A 26,083-nucleotide genomic window follows, 5' to 3' on the forward strand; every position below is an offset into this window, starting at 1 on the left:
GTCGCAACCAAGCTCATAATGAAGGCACAATATCCAGGCGGCTAATTCAGCCACTCCCTGGAGGTTCCATTGTTCTGCCTTGGCTCTACTTAAGGCTTCTTTCTGTCGTTTTTCACAGGCTGTTAGCATCTCTGCACCTCTATCCTTCACAAATTAGAGGTGGCTTTCCCACGGTGCGTGAATGCAGGACTGGAATGGCTCCTAGAACCACAACCATCCTCAACACAATTCCATGTACAGAGAAGCCAACTGAGCTGGCTGCTGAATCTTACTTACTGGGGCAGCACACCTGAGAGTAGCAAATTAAGCTTAGCGTGTACAGGGCAGGCCGTGTCACTATAGATGGGAGATCAACTTGTTCAGCACACTTATTTCCAGCAACCCAGCCTTTCCCAACGCTCCCAGATGTGCTTACGGTTGGATTACGCCAGGCATAGGCAACTCCCATCATCCCTAGCTGACAGGACCAGTGGTCAGGGATGATGGGAGTTGTAGTCCCAAAACATCTGGCGGGCCAAGTTTGCCCAATGCCTGGATTACGCACTTCTCCAAATTTTGCAGCAGGGTGGTATGTAAAAGGTGCACATAAATATGTATATTATATAAGGGGGGGCATGGAAAATGCGTATTTTACAGATAAATACATAGAAAAGCATTGAAAAGCTGTGTTTTTAATCCATTCCAAACTGAAAACATACCCCTGCAGGGTACAAATCTTCAAAATAAATAGATAATGGGCAAGAGTGCATATATATACACCACTACTGGGGAACCTTTGGCTTGCCAGATGTTTCTGAACTATACAGTGGTACCTCGGGTTATGAACTTAATTCGTTCTGGAGGTCTGTTCTTAACTGAAACTGTTCTCAACCTGAAGCACCACTTTAGCTAATGGGGCCTTCCGCTGCCACTGCACCGCCGGCATGCGATTTCTGTTCTCATCCTAAAGCAAAATTCTTAACCCGAGGTAATATTTCTGGGTTAGTGGAGTCTGTAACCTGAAGCATATGTAACCTGAAGCGTATGTAACCCGAGGTACCACTGTATCCTCTATCAACACCCATTGACCATGCTTACTGAGGCTGATGGGATTTGGAGTCCAACAACATCTTAGAATCATAGAATCATAGAGTTGGAAGAGACCACAAGGGCCATCGAGTCCAACCCCCTGCCAAGCAGGAAACACCATCAGAGCACTCCTGACATATGGTTGTCAAGCCTCTGCTTAAAGACCTCCAAAGAAGGAGACTCTACCACACTCCTTGGCAGCAAATTCCACTGTCAAACAGCTCTTACTGTCAGGAAGTTCTTCCTAATGTTTAGGTGGAATCTTCTTTCTTGTAGTTTGGATCCATTGCTCCGTGTCCGCTTCTCTGGAGCAGCAGAAAACAACCTTTCTCCCTCCTCTGTGTGACATCCTTTTATATATTTGAACATGGCTATCATATCACCCCTTAACCTCCTCTTCTCCAGGCTAAACATGCCCAGCTCCCTTAGCCGTTAAGGGAGAGAGCAACACCTTTGTGCACAATTAAACTTGAAGTAAGTCCCATGGAGTTACATTCTGAGTAAAAGGAGTGCGTCTCTTTCTTCTGAATAAAAACCAGCACCTCTTAGTCATGATGCCTGTATGAGGCAAAAATGCCTCTGAATACCAGTTGCTGGAATGCATCAGTGGGAGAGGCTGATTGCTCCCATGTCCAACGTCTGGGGTTACCCAAGGAGAAAGGGCCACAATCCTATGTGAGCAACCTTCCAAGGGCTGCATGCTGGTGGTGGTTGGGACCAGAGACAAAACTGGGCTCAGTTTCATGAGTATTACCCTTGTACAGTACTGTGCAGAGTACTCAATACTGTGGTATTGTGCTCCTTCCTTTGGTCTGGAGGCATACATAAAAAGTCTTTTCTGGTCCTTTGGGATATCGGTACCTACAATTCCTAATGTTGTTGTCGTTTAGTCGTGTTCGACTCTTCGTGACCCCATGGACCAGAGAACGCCAGGCACCTCTGTCCTCCACTGCCTCCCGCAGTTTGGTCAAACTCATGCTGGTAACCTCGAAAACACTATCCAACCATCTCGTCCTCTGTCGCCCCCTTCTCCTTGTGCCCTCCATCTTTCCCAACATCAGGGTCTTCTCCAGGGAGTCTTCTCTTCTCATGAGGTGGCCAAAGTACTGGAGCCTCAGCTTCAGGATCTGTCCTTCCAGTGAGCACTCAGGGCTGATTTCCTTCAGAATGGAGAGGTTTGATCTTCTTGCAGTCCATGGGACTCTCAAGAGTCCTAATAACAATTCCTAATAAGAATGCACTAATACACAGCTGGGTTTTCAGATGGCCCACTTTTAAATATGCACCCAATACAGCAGAGGTCTGGGCAACCATCTCCTGCCGGGCTGTGAGTTTGAGCGCCATATTGGGCAAACGATTCCTGCATTGCAGAGCATTGAACTAGAAGACCCTGATTTGATGAATTGATTTAGTGCACTTTTCTCATGCACTCATTTTTCTATGTAATTTTCCCTAATGCAGCGCATCCATAAATTTTCATCAGTATTGACCTGCTTTCCCCTAATATAAATATTTTGTAGACATTCTACATCTGGAGAACCATTCCATCAAGTGTGAATTTCGAAAGGTAGCTGTGATTCGGTTCACATATAGTTTTGGAAAGTTCATATTAGTTAGGTTCACACTGAAATCTGAACCAAACTGAGTTTTGGAGTATATATGGTCCAAATGTAATGGAGTTTGCATGCTTTTCTGCAGTGTTCACTAAAAACCATTGTGACTCACCTTCTAAATTTGCACTATTATATCTGCATTGTTTGAATCAAGAACCATATTGCTTATCAACATTGGGGCTTTTCCAAGAAGCAAAAAGGGCGCTATGTGGCTAATGGCTAATGACCATCAAAGCTATCATTTTAAAGTAATTTTGCAGGGAGCTTCTGAACAGTCACTTCCCCTAGGAGAGCCAGAAGGGTCCAGGTCTAAGACTCTATGGTTCTGTGAAATGGTAGCAATGGGGTTCATGTAAGTCCGCAGCAAGATAATTAGATAGGAGCTGATGTTGAATTGCTGGCTGATGAGTTGTTTGTTTGCTGTCGGACTGTTGCTTCCAGCTATTGGGAGACATAATAGATTTTGAATAACATGGTCTGAGAGGCTTCTGAGTTTTTGATCCCTGAGCTCTCCAAGGTCACGATGTGACAGAAGATTTCTCAGAAGTAGGGAAAAGAACGGGGGAGCTGGCAAGCCAGTGCCAAACTTTGTTAGATCTTCCACCCTCAGCTGCCTGCCATGCAATCATGTGGATAACTGAACTATAGACGTTTCATATGATTGACCATGGAGGACAGACTGACCAACAGGAACTTCATATGACTGTGGTATTTAGCAGAGATACTAAGAGCATCCATCTCTTCAGAATTCCACCCCAGATGTTGATATTCTGCTGTACTAAATATGGTTAGAAGTCCAGAAAAGAGTGAGGAGGTGAAATCAGTCATGATCCAATGGGCACAAGATATAGGACATAATATACAATTTGAAGATTGGGGAAAACTGTGGAAAACAGATTTAAAATTCACAGACTGTTCTCTTTTGAAAGAAAACTACATGAAAATGATGTACAGATGGTATATTACACCAGTACAGATAGCAAGAATGTATAAAACCAGGTCAAATATATGTTGGAAATGTAAAGAAAAGGAAGGAACCTTTTACCATATGTGGTGGGAATGTAGAGAAATTAAAAAATTCTGGGAAATGATATATAATGAATTGAAGAAAATGTTTAAAATGACATTTGTAAAAAAAAAAAAAAAACAGAAACATTTTTGTGAGGGATTGTAGGGCAAGACCTGCCAAGGAAATTAAAGAACTTGTTTATTTATGCTACAACAGTGGCAAGAGCCTTGATAGCACAAGGATGGAAGAATGAGGAAACCCTGACAAATAATAATAATAATAATAATAATTTATTATTTATACCCCACCCATCTGGCTGGGCCCCCCCAGCCACTCTGGGCGGCTTCCATAGAAACCAGGAAACACTAAAATATCATACATTAAAAACTTCCCTGAACAGGGCTGCCTTAAGATGTTTTCTGAATGTCAAGTAGTTGTTTATCGTTTTGACATCTGCTGGGAGGGCGTTCCACAGGGCGGGCGCCACTACCGAAAAGGCCCTCTGCCTGGTTCCCTGTAGCTTTGCTTCTCGCAATGAGGGAACCGCCAGAAGGCCCTCGGCACTGGACCTCAGCGTCCGGGCAGAACGATGGGGGTGGAGACGCTCCTTCAGGTATACTGGGCCGAGGCCGTTTAGGGCTTTAAAGGTCAACACCAACACTTTGAATTGTGCTCGGAAACGTACTGGGAGCCAATGTAGGTCTTTCAAAAGAACAGTGGCAAGAGAAATTGATGAACTATGCGGAACCGGCAGAACTGACATACAAATTGCGAGATAAGGACAACTGTGACTTTAAAGAAGAATGGGAACTTTTTATAAATTATTTAAAAAGACAACAAAATGAATTGGACTCCTTGGCAGGTTTTGAATAAACATACCCAAATTTATTGAGGGTTAATATAGTAGACAGATAATAAAAGGATATATACAATTTTACAGTATGCAGAGAATAACATGAGTTGAGAAATCAGAGAGAGGAGCTGAGGGGAGTCTTGTGGGGAGGGAAAGAGGGTTCTTAGGAAAGGGGGGAGGGGGGAAATAATGAAGATGATTTGTTTTGATAATTTGTTATGTTGAAAATGTTAATTTTTTTTTTTTTAAGTCCCGAAAAGAGGCTGCTGGATCAGACCAGTGGCCCACCTAGTCCAGTATCATGTTCTCATGGTGGGGGGTGCGTGGTTTGTTTCATCCTCCCCACGTCACCCTCACAACATCCCTGTGCGGTAGGTTCTTCTTTTTTTTATAATAATTTTTATTTGATTTTACAAGTGCAGAGTTATAACAATAGCAAATAAATATCAACATTTAATAATAATAATAATAATAATAATAATAATAATAATAATAATAATAATAATATTTAGAAATTTCTCTGAATCTCTAGACTTCCCTCCATCCCCTCCTTGGCTGTCTCATTGTCAACGTTTTCAACTGCGTATAATTTCATAATCCATATTTTAAATCTGTCCCTATTGTCCATAGTACTTGTTACATTACAAGTGTTATTAAAATCCTAATAATGTTTCCATCTGCTTGCAGTGGTCTCCTAAATAGATTGTAAATTTTCCCCATTCTTTTTTAAAGTTTTGGTCTTCTTGGTTCCTGAGCTTTCCGGTCAGTTTTGCCATTTCAGCGTAGTCCATCAGCTTGTTTTGCCATTCCTCTCTGGTTGGGACTTTATCTTCTTTCCATCTCTGGGCTAGTAGCATCCGTGCCGCTGTTGTCGCATACATAAAAAGTCTTTTCTGCTCCTTTGGGATATTGGTACCTACAATTCCAAATAAGAAGGCTTCTGGGGTTTTTAAAATAAATATTATTTTAAACATTTATTACTTTACACGACCACCACATGTGGTAAAAGTTTCTTTTTCTTTACATTTCCAGCAGGTATTTGTACTTTTCTTCTACATTTTTGCTAACTTACTAGGAGTCAGATACCTGTGTGGTAGGTTCTGGTTAGACATCACCCAGAAGGCTTCATGGCTGAGTGAGAATTTAAGTCCTGGTCACTCAGACATGTCATATCAATACTGGGGGGGGGGGATGCAGCCCCTATTCTCTATTTCATCAAAGAATGGGGTGAAGAAGAGGAATAGCGTGATGGATTTGTAAAAGGCTAAAAGAGTATTGGGAAATGATTCATAATGAATTGAAAAAACTCCCTCCCCCCCCCCAAAAAAAACAGAGTCCTTTCTGTTGGGGATAATTCAGATTGAAATTCCCAGGTGTCAAAAAAGGTTATTTATGTATGCTATTACTGCGGCCCGTGTTTTGTTAGCCTAAAAATGGAAAACAAGTGAGGCCCCACCTAAAGAAGAATGGAAACATAACTTGATAGAATATGTTGAGCTTGCAGATTTAACGTATAGAATAAGAAAACAAGAAGAACATAGATTTAGAGAATATTGGGAAATATTTATTGAATATATGGGAAATAGTTGTTTACAGCTGAAAACTTTGGCAGCGTTCAGATAAATTCAACAGTTTAAATAAGTTTTCGTGGATGTAATGATGGAATACTGAATGGTACAGTTTTTGTAAAATATGCAGGGATTTGTGATATGTAAAATGAACCATGGAAAAAGAAGAAGTGAAGTCATTGGTGTTTTAAGGATGTAAAAGTGAGTGTTTTAAATTGTAAAACAGAAAATTTAATTAAAAATATATACAGATATGAAAAAGAAGAGGAATAGCAATTGGGAATATCTGGGGAGGGGTGATCACTCTGTCCCCCTCCAGGTTCTGTGGGGAGGGCCCTACTGTCTTCATCTAAGGATTTTCCAGAATAGCCCAGCTCCTCTTAAATTCTGTTTCTCAACAGAGGAAAATAGAAACATAGAAAGCTGTCTATTAGTCCACCCAATATTGTTGACCCAGACCAGCAGTGACTTTTCAGGGTTTCTGGCAAGAGTCATACCTGGGACCTTTTACATGCACTGAGCTACAGTCCTTTCTCTTGTTATGCCTCCTCTCATTGGCTGACTCCGCTTCCAGCCAAGAAACGGATTTTTACTTTAACTGGATGATTGCCGGGTATTTTCATTTGATCAGCGTTACCATTTCCCCAAGGGAAGTGGGTGGCGCTGTGGGTTAAACCACAGAGCCTAGGACTTGCCGATCAGAAGGTCGGTGGTTCGAATTCCCACGCCGGGGTGAGCTCCCGTTGCTTGGTCCCTGCTCCTGCCAACCTAGCAGTTCGAAAGCATGTCAAAGTGCAAGTAGGTATGCTCCAGTGGGAAGGTAAACGGCCTTTCCGTGTGCTGATCTGGATCGCCAGAAGCGGCTTAGTCATGCTGGCCACATGACCCGGAAGCTGTATGCCGGCTCCGTCAGCCAATAAAGTGAGATGAGCACCACAACCCCAGAGTCGTTCGCGACTGGACCTAATGGTCAGGGGTCCCTTTACCTTTACCTTTACCATTTCCCCAGTTCTCATAACATAGCCTTTTACTCCTAGTGGATTACCAAGACCATCATTCATTGCTTGTTGTTTGGGGTTGTTTCCCGCCCTCTCCCTCAAATCTCTCTCGTCTCTTCTTCCTAGAATCAAAACAAGAAACATACAGTGTTAATTACCTGAAAGCCCATTTCCTCCAAACAGTACAAGCCTGGACATAACGCAGATCTGCCTCAATTGAACAATTTGTGTTTATTGAGGCATTTATTCTCGCAAATAAGTCCTCGTTATGAGCTTGGGGTATCCATAAAAGGCTGTCTTGGGTTCCATGTGCAGTGCATCAGTATGCTTCCTTGGCGATGCTGCAGCAATTAGGGTTGCCAACTGATCAAAGATTCGTCTCATGTCTTCCTCTTCCTGCTGCGAAAAGCAAAACTGACTCCTTTCTGCACATTAGCTTTCACTTGCTAAGATCCAGAACATAGCTACAGGGGCTGGCTGAAAATGCAAACCGGGTAAGATTCCAAAGGTTCCCTTTCTTGAAGGAAAGAAGTCTTCCTATCACAGAAAGACTCCTTTTCTTGCAAGAAGATGGCTGTTGGAAGAAAATTAGCATTAAGCAGCTCAATGGTAGAACACCTGCTTTGTATGCAGAAGGTCTGAGGTTCGATCCCCAGCATCTCCCAATAGGGCTGGGACTCCTATCTGAAACTCTGGAGAGCTGCTGCCAGTCCGTGTAGACAATACTGATCAAGATGGACCGATGGTCTGATTCAACGCTAGAAAGTTTCCTTTGGGTTTGGGGAAGGAGGTTGTCAAAAGAAAGGGAATCTTTGGATCCAATCTATTGTCTCTGTAGTTTCAGAAACAGGGAGCTGCCCGAGCCCCTGGGCAGCAGGATCTGGGAGCCACACCACCATTTCCCTTGGCATTGCCCGGCATTTCATTTAAGTCCATACTGCTGTCACTGCTCTTCAGTGGCACCAGAAAGAACATATGCCAAGTGCAAACCAAGAAATTATGCCTTTTGGCTTTGGAAACAGTGTTTTTATACAAAATGTAATCGGCAAAAACTAAAAGGATTGATCGCTTCACATTTCTCTTAATTAATTAATGTTGTTGTTGTTTAGTCATATCCAACTCTTCATGACCCCATGGACCAGAGCACGCCAGGCACTCCTGTCTTCCACTGCCTCCCTCAGTTTGGTCAAACTCATCTTAGTGGCTTTGAGAACACTGTCCAACCATCTCGTCCTCTGCCGTCCCCTTCTCCTTCTGCCCTCCATCTTTCCCAACATCAGGGTCTTTTCCAGGGAGTCTTCTCTTCTCATGAGGTGGCCAAAGTATTGGAGCCTCAGCTTCAGGCTCTGTCCTTCCAGTGAGCACTCAGGGCTGATTTCCTTCAGAATGGATCGGTTTGATCTTCTTGCAGTCCATGGGACTCTCAAGAGTCTCCTCCAGCACCAGAATTCAAAAGCATCCATTCTTCAGCGATCAGCCTTCTTTATGGTCCAGCTCCCACTTCCATACATCACTACTGGGAAAATTAATAGTGAATACAATTTTTAAAAAGACAACAAATGATCCTGTCTGTGTTTATGTTTTGACTGCTATGCAATCATCTCCCATCCCCTGAACCCCCTGCCCCACATTCGTTTTATGGGCTTCATGGACCCTATCAGTGGGCTAGAATAACACTTGGCAAGATGTTCCAAAACCTGCCACCATGATAACTAATATCAACTACTCATATTTATCTTTCCTTCCTGACCACACACTGCAGGTGTCATGAATCTAAACAGCCACAAAACTGCTATAACCAAGCACTTGTGGGAGTTAAAAAGGAAAAAAAGAAAGTCATTTTAGTTTTAGTTTTAACTGTCATGGTTTCTCTCCAAGGAACCAAGCTACTCTTGTCTAGCAAACCACAGTGCACTGCAGTAAATCAAAAGGTTTTATTCAGTCCTCCCACGCCCAAATAAATATGCCCCAGACTGAGAAGGAAACTAGGTAAATCCTACATCATGATTTATTAAATCTCTCAGAGTCAGCTCAGGTTGGATTCCATATGGATTATGCAGAAAACTTTTCCAGGGGGGTGTAGATGGTCTACAGGAAGCCCTTAGATTTTCTACAGCAGACCTCAATGGACAATGTTTACTTGACTTAGCGAAGCACCATGGCTCGTTGATAGAACCACCTCAGAAGGTGATGAACTCACCTTCCTTGGAGGTTTATAAGCAGAGATTGCAAGGCCATCTGCTATGGATACTTTAGCTGAGATCCCTGTATAGCAGTGAATTGGACTAGATGACCCTTGGGTCTCTTCAATGCTACAGTGCTATGATTCTATCTGCTTGGCATTCAAGAGGACCCAGATTCGATCCTTAGCATCTCCAGGTAGGGCTGGGAAAGACCAAGTCTGAAATCTTGGAGAGTCACCAAGAGTCAGTGTGGACAGCTCTGCGCCAGATAAACCAATGGTCAGACTCAGTATAAAGCAACTTCCTATATTACTTTCCTAAATATGTTGAGAAATTTCACATGTTACATGGAGAGACATGGCGGGGGGTTGAATTCTTTGTTTTCCCACTCCCCTTCCTCAGATTAGGTGATCTAAGCTCGCAGTGGCTGGCACTGGCATGCAGTGTCTAGGGGGTTGTTGTGGGCAACCCAGTGAAAACATCCCCTCCATGTGCAGCAGCCATGAAAAAGGCAAATTTCATTGGGGGTGAGAGAGGTTGGGGGTCCCAGGGCATGACTGGTTGGCTTCAATTGGCTGCAGTGAGTTTTGTTTGCATGGGCATGTGTGTGTTATTAGGTCAAGTTAGTCATATCAATTCCTATGTTGTCGGTGGGTTCTTGTTGTCTCATTGGGCTGTGTCTAATAAATGAATAGTAATCAGGGATGCAGACCCTCCAGGTGTTGATGAAATGCTACTCTCATCATTTCTGACCATTGGCTGTTCTGGCCACCCCTAGTCTACACAAGACAGGCAGTCACTCTTTTTCCAGTGGGGCCATTTCCCAGATCTTCTGCATGCAAAGAAAACACTCTGCCGTGATGTATGGTTTCAGCTTCTTAAACATTTCAGTAGCTGAGGTTATTTCAGGAGCCTGTTTGTCTTTACATTTGAGTGGACTTTATATAATTCCCCCAGTCTGAGCTTCCTCAGCCTGAGGAATAGAGTGGGCTGTAAAATGAGCTGAATAATAAATAGATTCCCTAGCAATATTTGCATTTGTTTCTAATCCCCATGCCTTTCCTTCAGATGTTGATTACATGCTTGGTCCTTGTTGCTTTAGAATTCCAGTAAGTAGGACACTCGACCGATTCTTTGCATCAGGGCTACAGTTTTATGTTGCTGTTTTTCATCTGCTTCAACTTTACAATTTGTGTGGTTTAGTCTGGTGTTCTCAATAGTTCCTGCCCCCTCTTCCAAACATGATCTTCTGCATTTCAATGTGTACATCAGCGTTGTTCCACCATTCCTCTCTCCTCGCCCCAGTTCTACCGAGCTCTGAACCTGCATTAAGTAATCTTAAATGCTATGTGCTTATACAACTAAAACTAGAAAAGCCATAATGAAAATCTAGAGTACAATCCATTTTTACCTGGTGGCAAGCAGGACATGGATAGCCATCTCTTAGGAGGGATGGAGGAGAAATTCAACCCAGTTCACATTTGAAGGTAACCATACCGAAAGCTTATACCCAGAACTACATAGTTGGTCTCCAATGTGCTACTGGACAATTTTTTCATTCCCCCCCCCCCCAGTCATCTTTGAAATTCACATTTGTCTGAATTTTGCAATGTGAAGTAATGTGTAGGGTGGGGGAAATGGTACATACATATGCATATGTTGGTGAAAATTAAGATATAGAAATGCATTATATTAGAGAGACGTGGTTTGCAAAATGTGTGCTTTAGGTGAAATTCACACTAAAGTGCTGGTGAATTGCCACAGGGACGTCTCTCTTTTAATTGCAACCTGATATGGAAATGCAGAGAACTGAATTTAAGATTAGGAGTTTTGGGGGAGAGAAACAGAGACAAACTGAAATTGACATATTCCCCCATTCCCTCATCTGTCAGGGATGTTTAGTTGTAAGGTTCCTGCACTGAGCAGGCCACTGAACTCAATGTTCCCTAAGCCCTACTGTGTTCAGCAGCATCTACTTCCTAGACAGTGGATATGAGATTGCGGGGTTAACTTTCCAGCTCAGCTTTCTCAGATTCTGTGTATATGTCAGAAGACCAGGGAGTTAACTGAAGTGTTAAAAGAGACATTTCTTGGAAAAATTAACAGAAAGGACTGGGAGTACTGTGGGATCTTTTCGTGGGGTGGTTTCCTTTTAGGAAATGGGCTGTGTGAATGCTGAAATCTTTTCCAGAGAGGGGAACAAATGATTTAAGGAGTGTCATGAAATTAATCCAGCTGTTTGGGTGAAATCCTATTATTCCACTACTGGATTAGGAACCAGTGGCTTACGCTAAGAAGCTCTAGAGTACATTCAGCTACATTTCTAAAGAATTTTGTGTTGGAAATCTTGTGCAGCTGCATGGTGGGAATGGTTTATAATTCATTAAGCAGATGGTGTATCTGTCAGAAGGGGGAAGAAATGCTTCTCCGTTGAGAAAACAAGCCAGCTTCAGGAGTGCATAGTTGTGTTGCGCTTCCAGAACCCTTGTCATGTTCTTCCAAGAGATGCAAGAATTCCTTGTTAGATCTGTTGGGTATAAGCCACTGAACTTTGCTTAAATGGAACTGCCGTCCTTCGCAATGTATGAGATCTGTTTTCTGTGGGCTGCATAAGCTGCTCCCATCACTTTGACCAACCTATAGCAGCCTCCCTCTAAGTGTGGTGTAGTGGCTAGAGTGTCAGACTAGGGACTGGAAGATCAGGGTCCAATTCTCCACCCAGCCATGAAGTTCCCTGGGTAATATGGCCTAGGACCCTCGTACCTACGGGACCACCTCTCCTGGTATGTCCCACAGAGGAACTTACAATCTTCAAACAAAAACATCTTGGAGGTCCCAGGCCACAGAGAGGTTAGGCTGGCCTCAACCAGAGCCAAGGCTTTTTTGGCTGTGGCTCCAATCTGGTGGAACACTCTGCCACAAGAGACTAGGGCCCTGCGGGATTTGACATCTTTCCGCAGGGCCTGCAAGACAAAGCTGTTCCACCAGGCCTTTGGCCAGGGCACAGCCTGACTCCCCCCTTTGGCAATCTTCACAGAACTCTAGCCCAATGGTTGCCATCAATTTGAGTTGAATTAATTTTATAATGAAATGATTTTAGAATGTTGGATTATTTTATTGTTGTTAGCCGCCCTGAGCCCGGCTTCGGCTGGGGAGGGAGGGATATAAATAAAAAATTATTTTTTATTATTATTATTGTTAACCTAGCCTACCTCACGGGTTTGTTGTGAGGATTACAGCAAACCCCTTAGAGCTCCTTAGAGGGGAAAAAGGTGGGGTAAAAATGCAATAAATAGATAAACTTGGTTCCTTCCAGATGTTTTGGACTACAACTCCCATCATCCCTTGTCACTGGCCATGCTTGCTCAGGCTGATAAATGCAGTAGGCCAGAACATCTGGAGGGTGCCACGTTGGAGAAGACAGGTATATAAACTAGGGATGCAAACCTACATATCTGAAGGCAGACCTGTTTTTATATGTGTTGGAAACCACCTAGAGTGGCTGGTGTAACCCAGTCAGATGCACAGGGTACAAATAATAAAATTATTACAATTATTATTATTATGGTTACTTGGATGTAAGTGTTAGAATTCCTGCTCCATGACTGCAGTCATGGGATTGTTGTCTTTCACTTGACGGTATACGTTTAGACTCCACTGAGTGGGAAGTGACGGAGACAGGATGTTTGTGTTACTGTGTTCTGTGAAGTGGGGCTATTGTCCTTTGTTCTTTTTCTCTTTGCTGTCTGATGCTAGAGAGAGAGGGAGCCATGTTGCAGTGCTCCGTATGTGTTTATATGTAAATGAAGTAGATTAGCCAAAATGCTGAGTTGCTGAGGTCTGTTACGCAAGCTGTGCAAACTCTGCGGATCCCTAAGTGTGCCGATGTCTGTTGGCATCGGTCGCTGTGATGTTCAGGCAGAAAAAAAGCTTTTGAAGCTCCCGAACGAATGACCATGAGGGAGAGAACATGCCAGTCAGGCATGTGTCTCTACCAGGGTCCTACTCGAGTGTAGGACGACCTCCTGACAGTAAGTACCATTGAACCTAATGGGACCTCCTTTTGGGTAGACACTCAAATAGGATTGTACTGTAAATGGAGTGGAGGAATGAAATTGTCTGGGCACCTGCTCTGAATAGCAGCCTTAGTTCTGACATTGACAATGAAGGACAGTTGGATCTGCCAACCTAGTGGCAATTGAGGTATATGCCAGGACCCCCCATGTGGAACAGCAGCTTTAGTCCTAACTATAACTCTGACTGCCTCAAACGATCCATCCATTCAGAAGCACCAGTTGGTGCATCTTGACCAAATGTCAGGGCCTGGCAAGATATTAACAAACATGCTACCTTGCTTTCATTGCTTTGTGTTTCTTAAGGACGTTTTTAATAGGTTGTGAGCCATCTAGAGTCCCACCCATGGAGGAAGGAAAGCTATAAATACATTAAATTAATCCGTTTTAGAGTTGTATAGAATGCTAGCCCTGCTTCATTCATTTCAGTAGGTCTACTCAGAGTAGGATTGCAAATTGTTCGTTTGGGCAAGAATCTATGCAATGCATATTGGTGGTACTGTTTCACTGATGGTGATAATGGTTGAAGAAGAAGAAGATGAATCTCTTGCAGCCACAGGGGAAACTGCTTACCACCTGCAGTGATGCTGCCCAGGCTGCTCTGTTTTAAGTCAGTCTTCCTATGACAAACCTCCAGCCCCCAAATATGAGAAAGGTGTCTTCAGTTCCTGAAGGCATCCTGCTGTTTGGCAGAGGATGCCTGGCTATCTGTATGAATGAGCTGCTCCATTCTAAGGCATAAAGCTCAATGCTGCCAATTACTGAATAAGAGATACTAAAAGTCCTTTTAGAAAGACAAATGGCTCCCCGGAGGGCAGGCAGGCAGAATAAAGATTATTTATTTGACTCACCTGCGTGCTTCAAACGTGCAAGAGGTTGTTGAATCCTCATTTTATCCACTTTACTGTGACGATTTGCAGCCCAGCCACACTTTCCTCATATCAATTCTGGCAACTTTCTCGAGATAAAAGGATATTGTCAGTGCTTGAATCGGTCTTAAAAGTTCTGTGGGAAAGTCGGGGATCTTGCATTCTGTGAGACCTGAGGCCAGCAAACCTAATTCAGAATACAACACGGTGTGTAAAAGCTTTGGTCACAAAGGCCTCGTTCAACTGAATGGACTCCATCCATTAGTCAGCTTGAAACAGCATCAGTGGCGCAATAACAATTGGAAGTCGTGGGCCCAGAACCTTTTGAAGTGTTCCAGGAAAGTATTTCTGCTTCTTGCTTTCACACAGTCAGAGAAACCATGCATATATGAAGAGCCTTAGCAGGATCAGGCCAAAAGCCCATCTAGTTCTCACAGTGGCCAACCAGGTGCCCATGGGAAGCCCTGAAGGACAACCTGAGTGCAACTCTCTCCACTCATGGTTCCCAACAACTGTCAGGCTTTGGAGAATCGTATCCCTGAATTGTATGGTACACAGGCTAAGACCCTACCTGCCCGCGGACTGTCTCTCCAGAGTGGTGCATGCTCTAGTTATCTCCCGCTTGGACTACTGCAACACGCTCTACGTGGAGCTACCTTTGAAGGTGACCCGGAAACTGCAATTAATCCAGAATGCGGCAGCTAGACTGGTGACTGGGAGTGGCCGTCGGGACCACATAACACCGGTTCTGAGAGATCTGCATTGGCTCCCAGTACGTTTCCGAGCACAATTCAAAGTGTTGGTGCTGACCTTTAAAGCCCTAAACGGCCTCGGCCCAGTATACCTGAAGGAGCGTCTCCACCCCCATCGTTCAGCCCGGACACTGAGATCCAGCGCCGAGAGCATTCTGGCAGTTCCCTCATTGCAAGAAGTAAGGTTACAAGGAACCAGACAGAGGGCCTTCTCAGTAGTGGCACCCACCCTGTGGAACACCCTCCCTTCAGATGTGAAATAAATAAGTAGCTATCCTATCTTTAAAAGACATCAGGGAAGTTTTTAATATCTAACACTGTATTGTTTTTAATACTTGATTGGGAGCCACCCAGAGTGGCTGGGAAAACTCAGCCAGATGGGCGGGGTATAAATAAAATAAATTATAATAAATTATTATTATTATTATTATTATTATTATTATTATTATTATTATTATTATTATTTTATTATTTCCCTCCCCGGGTGGCAGTAAATAAGGAGATAAAAGGAAATAGCGGCTTACCAGTTAGTGTCTTTAATAACCACAGCGAGAGACAAAGGAATGCATATCTCCCTAAAAATATGGCGTTGTTCCCAGTAAAGGCTCACCCCCTCCATCCCCATTAATCTACGTCACTTCTACATCGGGTAATCTGAGTTTGTTGCCATTTTGCTTTCTGTTCTATCACCCTTAGAGTTCGTCTAGTTCTAGGCAAAGGGGGAGGATCAGGAATGCTGTCCTAGGACAGTGAATCTGCCAGCTGTCTCTCTCCTAGTCTTTCCTGTTCTAGCTGTTCCTCACCCAGTATCTCTAAGCTTTTCCCCTCCGGACGATGCCCCTCTGCAAACCACTGTTCTAAATCAATACTGTCCTTGTGCCTTTAAGAAGGTTCAGGGGAAGGGAGGGGCTCCCACCCTTCCTCCTCATTCCAGCCCCTGACATCAATTTGTGATGCACAATGCATTTTCACACAATGCATTGCTGAATTGTGGAATACACTACCACAAGAAGAGGCAATGGGCACCAAGTTGGGCATCTTCAAAGTTGGTTGGGATTAGACAAGTTTATGGAGGGATTATCAGTATGGGACAAGCTATGGCTTGCCGATCAGAAGGTTGGCGGTTCGAATCCCCGCAACGGGATGAGCTCCCGTTGTTTGGTCCCAGCTCCTGCCAACCTAGCAGTTCAAAAGCACATCAAGTGCAAGTAGATAAATAGGTACCGCTCCGGTGGGAAGGTAAACAGCATTTCCAGGTGCTGCTCTGGTTCACCAGAAGTGGCTTAGTCATGCTGGCCACATGACCCGGAAGCTGTCTGTGGAGAAATGCCAGCTCCCTTGGCCAGTAAAGCGAGATGAGTGCCACAACTCCATAGTTGTCCGCGACTGGACTTAATGGTCAGGGGTCCCTTTACCTTTACTAAGACTATCAGTGGCTACTAGCCATGGAAAAAAAGCAAGAGAGGACTGTCCCTTTCATGTCCTTCTGGTGGGTTTATTTGCTTGTTTACTTATTTATTTAAAAGCATTTCTGAAACACTTGATATTTTAGAAATCTATAAGCAGCATGTTGGATTTGGTCTGAATCAGTAGGGCTCAGTGTTGAAGCATCTGTTTTGTATGTTGAGCATCCCATTCTCCATCCTTGGCATCTCCAGGTAGGACTAGCAAAAACTCTCTGCCCATCAGTGTAGCCAGTACTGAACTAGATGAACCAACAGTCTATCTCAGCATAATGATAAAGCAGCTTCCTATTTTCCTATGGTAATTTACTTGCATTCTTATCTTCAGCCATGGGTTTCTGTGTATTCCCCCAGACAGTGGCTTTCCATGCCAGGGATGTGGTTCCATATTGGGTTTTAAGCAGTTGGCATACACCAGGCAGAGGGCCTTCTCGGTGGTGGCGCCTGCCCTGTGGAACGCCCTCCCATCAGATGTCAAGGGGATAAACAACTATCTGACTTTTGGAAGACATCTGAAGGCAGCCCTGTTTAGGGAAGTTTTTAATGTTTGATGTTTTATCGTATTTTTAAGATTCTGTTGGGAGCTGCCCAGAGTGGCTGGGAAAACCCAGCCAGATGAGTGGGGTATAAATAATATATTATTAATAATAATATTGTTGTTGTTGTTGCAAAATTATGTAGTTCTGGACACAAACAATCACATTCAGAATAAATGATAAGAAGCTGGCTTTCCAAATGAGAGCTGACCTCAGCACATGTTTTATATAAGTTAACCCTTTTGGCCAGTTGCAAGTATTGGCATGCTTAATGATTTCACACATCTCTATTTTTTTCAAAATGTTGACCTTCCACGAGGAAGCCATTGTGATATAAATGATTAAAGTTGCCCATGTTTGTAGGATGTAGGGATCTTCGGTCTTTTGTGTTTTTCTAAATCAAATGGAAAACATCTCTTTTTTTATGGACGTTGAGTACTAAGCTCTCTAACTGTTGGGGGTTGGGGAAGATGTTGTTTTATGATTATCGTTCTTTTCCCTCCTTTCCTAAATAAGGACTGGGAATCTAAATATACACTTATTTTTAACCACTGTGATGACAATCAGCAGCTGTTGCTGGGTTGTTCTTACTTAATATCTCCACCTTGCAGCCAGACCCTGAGGAAGGCGCTCATTTCCAGTAGAGATTTACATTTTGCATTTCCAAACTCAACTGATTTCTGACATGCCTGGCAGCAAGGGGCAAGCACAAAAGTATCTCTTTTTCTGCCTCCTTTTCCTGTTTGCTCTGTGCTTACAAACCAGTGTCCAGTGCTTTCGTTCTGTTAGTGCAAGGATTTACGCTTGTGCAGTGGAAGTTTTCCCCCCTCCTCCCACAGACCCTCCAAGTGTCCCTATTTTCCAGGGACAGTCCCAGATGCACAGAAGCCATCCCGGTTTTTGATTTGACACTGGAATGACCAGCTTTTAGTTAGGATGTCCCTATTTCCATCGGAGAAATGTCGGAGGGTAAGGAATAGGAGGTCACTGCTAGGTTGGCAGGTGCTGGGACCGAGCAGCGGGAGCGAATCCCTGCTGCGGGGTGCGCTCCCGCTGCTCGGTCCCAGCACCTGCCAACCTAGCAGTTCGAAAGCACCTCCGGGTGCAAGTAGATAAATAGGGACTGCTTACCAGCGGGAAGGTAAACGGCGTTTCCGTGTGCGGCTCTGGCTCGCCAGAGCAGCGATGTCACGCTGGCCACGTGACCCGGAAGTGTCTCCGGACAGCGCTGGCCCCTGGCCTCTTAAGTGAGATGGGCGCACAACCCCAGAGTCTGTCAAGACTGGCCCGTATGGGCAGGGGTACCTTTACCTTTACCTTATTTTCATTGGAGAAATGTTGTACAGTATGCTGCCCCCTGCCTGTACCCCACTTTCCAAATCTGCTCCAGGGGATTGGGGGACACCTTAATAGATATAGGGTGCACGTGAGTGGGGGGAGATGGGGAAAGGTTCTTTTCACTAATGGAACAAGTTTGCTATTTTGAATACAAGCCCAGGACTCAAGGATGCCCATGCTACTCCCTCTAATAGCAAACTCAGCTGCTGATTTTTCATGTATTTGGTCGTATCGATAGTTCTGGCTTCTGAAAGTCTCCTTTCTTTCTTTCTTTCCATGCCTCTCTATGGCCTGAGGGCAGTAGCAGAATGATGCCACATGATGAAATGCTGTTCTTTTGAAACCAATGAGAAGGAGGGCAATGATTGTTGTCTTCAGTCTAGGGGACACATGTAAAAACATAATGGGGGGCAATTTAAAATACAGGTTAAAATGCAATTCAAAATGCAGCCTCATCAAAACCATAAGGGGAGGGAAACATAAGGGTCAGACTGAGTTCAAACTAAAGGCCAGGCAGAACAGCTCTGTCTTGCAGGACCTGCAGAAAGATGTCAAGTCCCGCAGGGCCCTAGTCTCTTGTGAAAGAGTGTTCCACCAAGTCGGGGCCAGTACTGAAAAGGCCATGGCCCTAGTTGAGACCAATCTAACCTCCTTGTGACCTGGGACCTCGAAAATGTTGTCATTTGTGGACCTTAAGGTCCTCCATGGGGCACACTAGGAGAGGCGGTCCCGTAGGTATGTGGGTCCTAGGCCACATGTTCTTGTTGTTGTTGTTAATTCAACTTATACACCGCCCTATACCCAAAGGTCTCAGGGCAGTTCACGACCAGACCACAACATATAAAATCAAACCAAAAGCAATAACCCAATAACCACCACCCCAAAAGCCACATTCTAAAAGGGTGTTGGTTGTCAATTCGATCAACCAAAGGCCTGCTTAAAAAGGAACATTTTTGCCTGGCGTCTAAAGGTATATAATGAAGGTGCCAGGCGAACTTCCCTGGGGAGGGCATTCCATAGAAGGGGAGCCACTGCAGAGAAGGCCCTGTTCTCATGTTGCCACCCTCTGGACCTCATAGTATCATGGTTTTGACACTAAGAAAACATTTTTTAAAAAAAATCCTAGGTTGGTTGGGTAGCACCAATGAGCAAGTGTTTTTTACTCTGTGCTTTTAATATGGTTATGTATTTTCATTACTGTATTTTATTCTTCTTGGAAATGGTTGTGAGCTTTTCCTTGTGGGAAGTGATTCATATATTCATTTAACCAAGCCTGCATACCAATTTCCCGAGAAAGCTTCTGGGGTATACATCATGAAATAGTTTTGAAAGAAGAGGGAACCTTAACACTTAAAAAAAAACCCCACTTTAAACAGGCACCACTAGCATCTCTCATAGGCCTCATTTGTTGATAAATCGTGCGAACTTATATCATGTTAGATTATTGGCCCATCTAGCCTTGTATGCTCTAATTAGAAAATTTCTAATGTTTCAGGCAGAAGTTATACCGATTCCTCCTGTGTAAGATCCTTTCAGCTGTTTCTTCCCTCCGTTTTTCTCTATAATGAACCTTTTATTTCTCTCTAATCAGTCTTTACCACTCATGATGGCAACAGAACCTTTCAGTCAGTTGAAACATTTGTTCAGTAGTTCGCCTGCTTTGGATCTCTAATCTTCCTTTAATTAGCTCTGCATATAATATCCCCAACCAATGTTCAAAAGTCAGCGCCAGATGTTGCCGTCCGTATTCATCAGTCGTAAAGCCAATCATGGCAAAACGAAGCCTTTGCTGAGTGTGATTGAGAGACCTCGTTTGGCGTACGGTGCTCAGTTCTGAGTGTGGTAGAAAATAAAAAACAGCCAGGTCTGAAACGCCCTTGTAGAAGTCTATGGTGCAGCAATCATTGGAATACCTTGCACCTCTGGGGTGGGGAAATTTGCCCATGAGACCCGCAGAGATGGAGTGTCAAAGAGAAGGATGAGGAAGCAGAGAGACTGACAGACACCCAGAGAGATCAATGCAACCCTGTAGTGCAGCAAACTCCACCCACTTATTGCTCTGACTCCACCCACTTTGGAATGTGAAAGGCCACAGGTTTGATCCCTGGCAACTCCAAGAAGGGCTGTCTAGATCAGGCTTCCTCAGACTTGACCTTCCAGATGTTTTTAGCCTACAACTCCCATGAGCCCCAGCTAGCAGCTGTTTATCAGCTCCATCTGGTATGCAGGCTGAGACCCTACTTGCCCGCAGACTGTCTCACCAGAGTGGTGCATGCTCTAGTAATCTCTCGCTTGGACTACTGCAATGCACTCTACGTGGGGCTACCTTTGAAGGTGACCCGGAAACTACAACTAATCCAGAATGCGGCAACTAGACTGGTGACTGGGAGCGGCCGCCGAGACCATATAACATCGGTCTTGAAAGACCTACATTGGCTCCCAGTACATTTCTGAGCACAATTCAAAGTGTTGGTGCTGACCTTTAAAGCCGTAAACAGCCTCAGTCCAGCATATCTGAAGGAGCGTCTCCACCCCCATCGTTCAGCCCAGACACTGAGGTCCAGCACCAAGGACCTTCTGGTGGTTCCCTTGCTGCTTGAAGCCAAGTTACAGGGAACCAAGCAACGGGCCTTCTCGGTAGTGGCACCCTCCCACCAGATGTCAAAGAAAAAAACAACTACCAGACTTTTCATATGAAGGCAGCCATGTTTAGGGAAGCTTTTAATGTTTAATAGGTTATTGTATTTTAATATTCTGTTGGAAGCCTCCCAGAGTGGCTGGGGAAACCCAGCCAGATGGGCAGAGTATAAATAATAAATTATTATTATTATTATTATTATTATTATTATTATTATTATTATTATTATTAGTGGTCAGGGATGATGGGAACTGTAGTCTCAAAACATCTGGAGGGCCGAGTTTGATGTTCTAGATGTTCAAGGCCCCTCCTGCATTCACAGGTTGCTTCCAGATGACCTGTTAATTTAGGGAAGGGATGTAACTTCGTGGCAGAGAACATGCTTTTACAAATAGCCCAGGTTCAATCTCCAGTCAGCCTGGGGGAGAAACCTATATGAAAAGCCACTTCCAGAACACAACTTGCAATTTTCTATGGTCCTATGTCCTCCTATTGACTTGGTGGATCAATGTCTCTTAATAGGAGGACAGTCCTGAAAAGAGCAACTATGATCAGGGGTCCAGAACACCTTCCTTAGCAAGAAAAGGCTGTTCAGTAATGTCTACACTGACGGGCAGTGATGCTCCCAAGTTTTAGATATGGGTCTTTCCAGCCCTACCTCTGAAGATGCTGGGAACTGAAGCTGGGATCTTCTACATGCAAAACAGACCCTCTATCACTGAGCTGTGGCCCTTCACCATGGTACCGTCAGATTTCTGGAGGCCCAGTAAGCTACAGACTGCTCTTCCATTTTGGAGCTAGGGGATTAAGATAAACAGTCCCACGCAGGCATAGGCAAACTCAGCCCTCTAGATGTTTTGGGACTACAATTCCCATCATCCCTGAACACTGGTCCCGTTAGCTAGGGATCATGGGAGTTGTAGTCCCAAAACATCTGGAGGGCTGAGTTTGCCTATGCCTGGTCCAAAGCATATATAAACATGAAGAACTCTCGACTCATGCTGATTTAACAATTCCTTAAGTGTTTTTCTTTAAACCCTTTTTTGTTATCATGGCACAGTGAATGGGATGGGATGGGCCACTCAGCTGGGCCATGTAACACTCCTTTCTTTCTCTCTCTCTCTCTCTCTCTCTCTCTCTCTCTCTCTCTCTCTCTCTCTCTAAAAAAGGCAGAATTCAGAAGCATAGCTTTGCTCTGAAAAGACACCCCAAGAACAGCTTTTTCCTTCCTTGCCTAATTTGATCCTAGATGGATGCTCCCGCGGCTTTAAAAATTATTTTCCCTTACAAATGCCATAAGCCACAAAGCAGCAATGGCTGCGATAATGACCATTTTGCAAACGCTGGTTTCATTAGTGCTGAGTAGCCCGCTGTGTTTTTTCTCTGCCCTTAATGATGCCACAAGAGCTCTGTGTGACTGGATGACAACGGACGGGGTGATTAATTTTGCATAATTGTTTGCATAAAAATTGCTCTGCTGCAAAGACATTCAGGCCTTTCGTTCTGATAAGGAGAGACGAAGGCACCAACCCACACACATGAACACAAACCTTCTGGGAGCCACCTTTCCATGCTGCAAACCTGCAGAGCTGTGCTACTCTTTGGGCTGTGTGTGAGAGAGAGACAGAGAGAGAGAGAGACAGACAGACAGACAGAGAATAATCAGCACCCCATTGAACAGGCAACTGGATGGGAAAAAGCCAAGCAACCCATATGACTGGGCTATATAACCGGCAACATTTCACTGATGAAAATAGAGACATAGAATCATAGAATCATAGAGTTGGAAGAGACCACAAGGGCCATCGAGTCCAACCCCCTGCCAAGCAGGAAACACCATCAGAGCACTCCTGACATATGGTTGTCAAGCCTCTGCTTAAAGACCTCCAAAGAAGGAGACTCCACCACACTCCTTGGCAGCAAATTCCACTGTCGAACAGCTCTTACTGTCAGGAAGTTCTTCCTAATGTTCTTCCTAATCCTAATCCCATTCCATAATCCCATTCCTAATCCCATTCCATAATGATAATTTTGCTATTTATACCCCACACATCTTATTGGGTTGCCCCAGCCACTCTGCACAGCTTCCAACATATATAATAAAATAATGAAACATTTAGCATTTAAAAACGTCTGTGTACACGATTGCCTTCAGATGGTTCGAGGGTTGGATAACTCCATACCCTCCAACATTTATCCAATGAAAATAGGGACATCCTAAGGGAAAGTGGGGCATTCTGGGATCCAATCAGAAACTGGGCTGGCTTCTCTAAATCAGGGACGTCCCTGGGAAATAGGGTCACTTGGAGGATCTGTATGCATCAGCTAGGTATATGTGTGCCCCAAGACACAAGGCAAATCAAGGCGATTCCATAAGAAAAATTGAGGTGCCATAAGAAAGCTGCAGGGATAGCGCAGGATAGTGTGCACCCCAGAAATGATCTCTTTCAGCTTCTGCCTTCTGGAAGAAGGTCCAGGGTTATAAAGACAAGGACTAGCCACCTGAGAAACAGCTTCTACCCAAATGTGATTTTGGTTTTATACGCAGTGTAAGGAGTCTCTATGGGAATATATTGTATTTAAAAATGGGGTATCAGAGTTTTTAGGGGGCTAACCAGGTTGGGATAGCAGGCTTGTTGGATTTTGAATGTCTTATGTAGATTTTTCAGTTTTGTTGTTCTGTATGGACAATGACAATAAAGATATTGTATCGTATTGAGTTCTAGCATTATGAAAGAGAGGGAGGACATTCTTCCAATATCATAACTTTAAGAAGAACAATATCAACTCCGTATATACGTGTATGTGCGCGTGTTATGAGAGATCTGAAGATGTCATTGAGTAACGAAAAGCAGAGCTTCCTTTACATGCAGATCCTGCTGTTTTTTAAAGGTCTTTCTCGTGCATGCACACAGCTTTTTCCCAGATGGGGCGGAAATGTAGCTCTCCCTTCCGACAGCTTAAGACGAATCTCCCCTGAAAGTCGCCGGCTTAAAAATGCAATTAAAGTAAGGTCACTGAATAGAGGAAGAGGTGGCTGGTTAAGGGCTGTCATGATCAATATAATCAGCTCCTGTTTGTGTCTTTCCCTTCCCCTGCCAGAGCCATGTTTGACTATGACAAAAGCAAGGACAGTGGCCTCCCCAGCCAAGGACTCAGCTTCAAGTATGGGGACATCCTGCACGTTATCAACGCATCTGATGACGAATGGTGGCAGGCGAGACGAGTGATGCTGGAGGGAGACAGCGAAGAGATGGGAGTTATCCCCAGCAAAAGGAGGTAATAGATATTGTGTGCGATTGCTTCCTCCCCCCCCCCCCATCACACACACACTTCATTTATTTCAGTTACAGATAGGTAGCCGTGTTGGTCTGCCATAGTCAAAACAAAAAAAAATCCTTCCAGTAGCACCTTAAAGACCAACTAAGTTAGTTCTTGGTATGAGCTTTCGTGTGCATGCAGTGTATCTGAAGAAGTGTGCATGCACACGAAAGCTCATACCAAGAACTGACTTAGTTGGTCTTTAAGGTGCTACTGGAAGGAATTTTTGTTTTGTTTTTACACTTCATTTATTTTATTTTTATTTCATTAAATGTTTCCCAAACAAGACTAACAAGAGTATTCCAATGATTCAACAAAAGAGAAGAGGAAACAATTCAGCATGTTGAGGTGCGAGGTTCCTTTTCCCTTTACTAATTGTGTTTGAAGAAGAAGAAGAAGAAGAAGAAGAAGAAGAAGAAGAAGAAGAAGAAGAGTTTGAATTGGATATCCCTAAGGAGTCTCAAAGCAGCTAACAATCTCCTTTCCCTTCCTCCCCCACAACAAACACTCTGTGAGGTGAGTGGGGCTGACAGACTTCAGAGAAGTGTGACTGGCCCAAGGTCACCCAGCAGCTGCATGTGGAGGAGCAGGGAAGCGAACCTAGTTCACCAGATTACGAGTCCACCGCTCTTAACCACTACACCACACTGGCATTACACCACAGACTCCTTAGGGATATCAAATTCAAACTCTTCTTCGTCGTCGTCTTCTTCTTCTTCTTCTTCTTTGCTGAGGCAAGATCTTGCAGGCCTTTCGTGATATCTCACTGGAAGCTGCAGCTGCAGCTGTGTGTACAGCTAGTAAATGAGGCTTTGGCATAGCTACGCACTCTCCCGTTTCACCCCGTGCTGACTGGGGCTGAAGGAAGTTGGAGACCAAAAGCATTTTGAGAGCCACAGATTCTCCACCGCGGTGGAAATCTTGATGTGCCCTGTGTTACATTTCAACCAGTGAGAGGTCCTTGAAAAAGCTGCTGTCAGTCAGAGCTATCAGTACTAGTCTGGGTCAATTATGTGATGTGGTGACTCTGCATAAGATAGCTGGGGAAGGGCTGTAGCTCAGAGCATCTGCTTTGCAAGTGGAAGGTCACTGGTTCAATCCCTGGTGTCTCCAGTTCGGGCTGGGAGAGAGCCCGGTATGGGAGAGCTGCTGCCAGTCTGTGTAGACCATAGTGAGCTAAGTGGTCCAATGTCTTTCTCAGTATGAAAGCTTTCTTTGTTGTTCAGCTAGTTCCATGAATAAAGGTAAAGGTAAAGGGACCCCTGACCATTAGGTCCAGTCGTGACCGACTCTAGGGTTGCGGCACTCATCTTGCTTTATTGGCCGAAGGAGCCGGCGTACAGCTTCCGGGTCATGTGGCCAGCATGACTAAGCTGCTTCTGGTGAACCAGAGCTGCGCATGGAAACACCGTTTACCTTCCCGCCAGAGCAGTACCTATTTATCTACTTGCACTTTGACGTGCTTTTGAACTGCTAGGTTGGCAAGAGCAGGGACTGAGCAACGGGAGCTCACCCCATTGTGGGGATTCAAACCGCCGACCTTCTGATCGGCAAATCCTAGGCTCTGTGGTTTAGCCCACAGCTCCACCTACGCCCCTCTAGTTCCATAGATAGCACTATGGTAAAATGATGGTGGGAGCTTCTTCAAACTTTACTCAAAGGTTTATAAACTTATACATAGAACTAAGTATGCATCCATTTCTGAAATCAGGTCAGTTAATTATGTCTTTCCAAAAAGCAAATCTGAGTTAAAATATAACCAAGGTCATCATGGGATAAAACAATTCCCACTGTCAGAGGA

At 44.2% G+C, this 26,083-nt stretch overlaps 1 protein-coding gene across 1 annotated transcript in view; it reads left to right on the forward strand.

Moving 5' to 3' along the window:
- Positions 1 to 26,083, forward strand: part of DLG2 (discs large MAGUK scaffold protein 2) — an 852,330-nt gene that overhangs the window by 774,891 nt on the left and 51,356 nt on the right. Inside the window, exon 19 of the mRNA XM_081909134.1 lies at positions 24,064 to 24,240. Within this exon, the coding sequence (XP_081765260.1) occupies positions 24,064 to 24,240 (177 nt within the window). The remainder of the gene's footprint in view (positions 1 to 24,063; positions 24,241 to 26,083) is intronic.

The sequence above is a fragment of the Podarcis melisellensis genome (assembly GCF_964234715.1).
Source record: "Podarcis melisellensis genome assembly, chromosome: 4".
NCBI classification, from domain to species: domain Eukaryota; kingdom Metazoa; phylum Chordata; class Lepidosauria; order Squamata; family Lacertidae; genus Podarcis; species Podarcis melisellensis.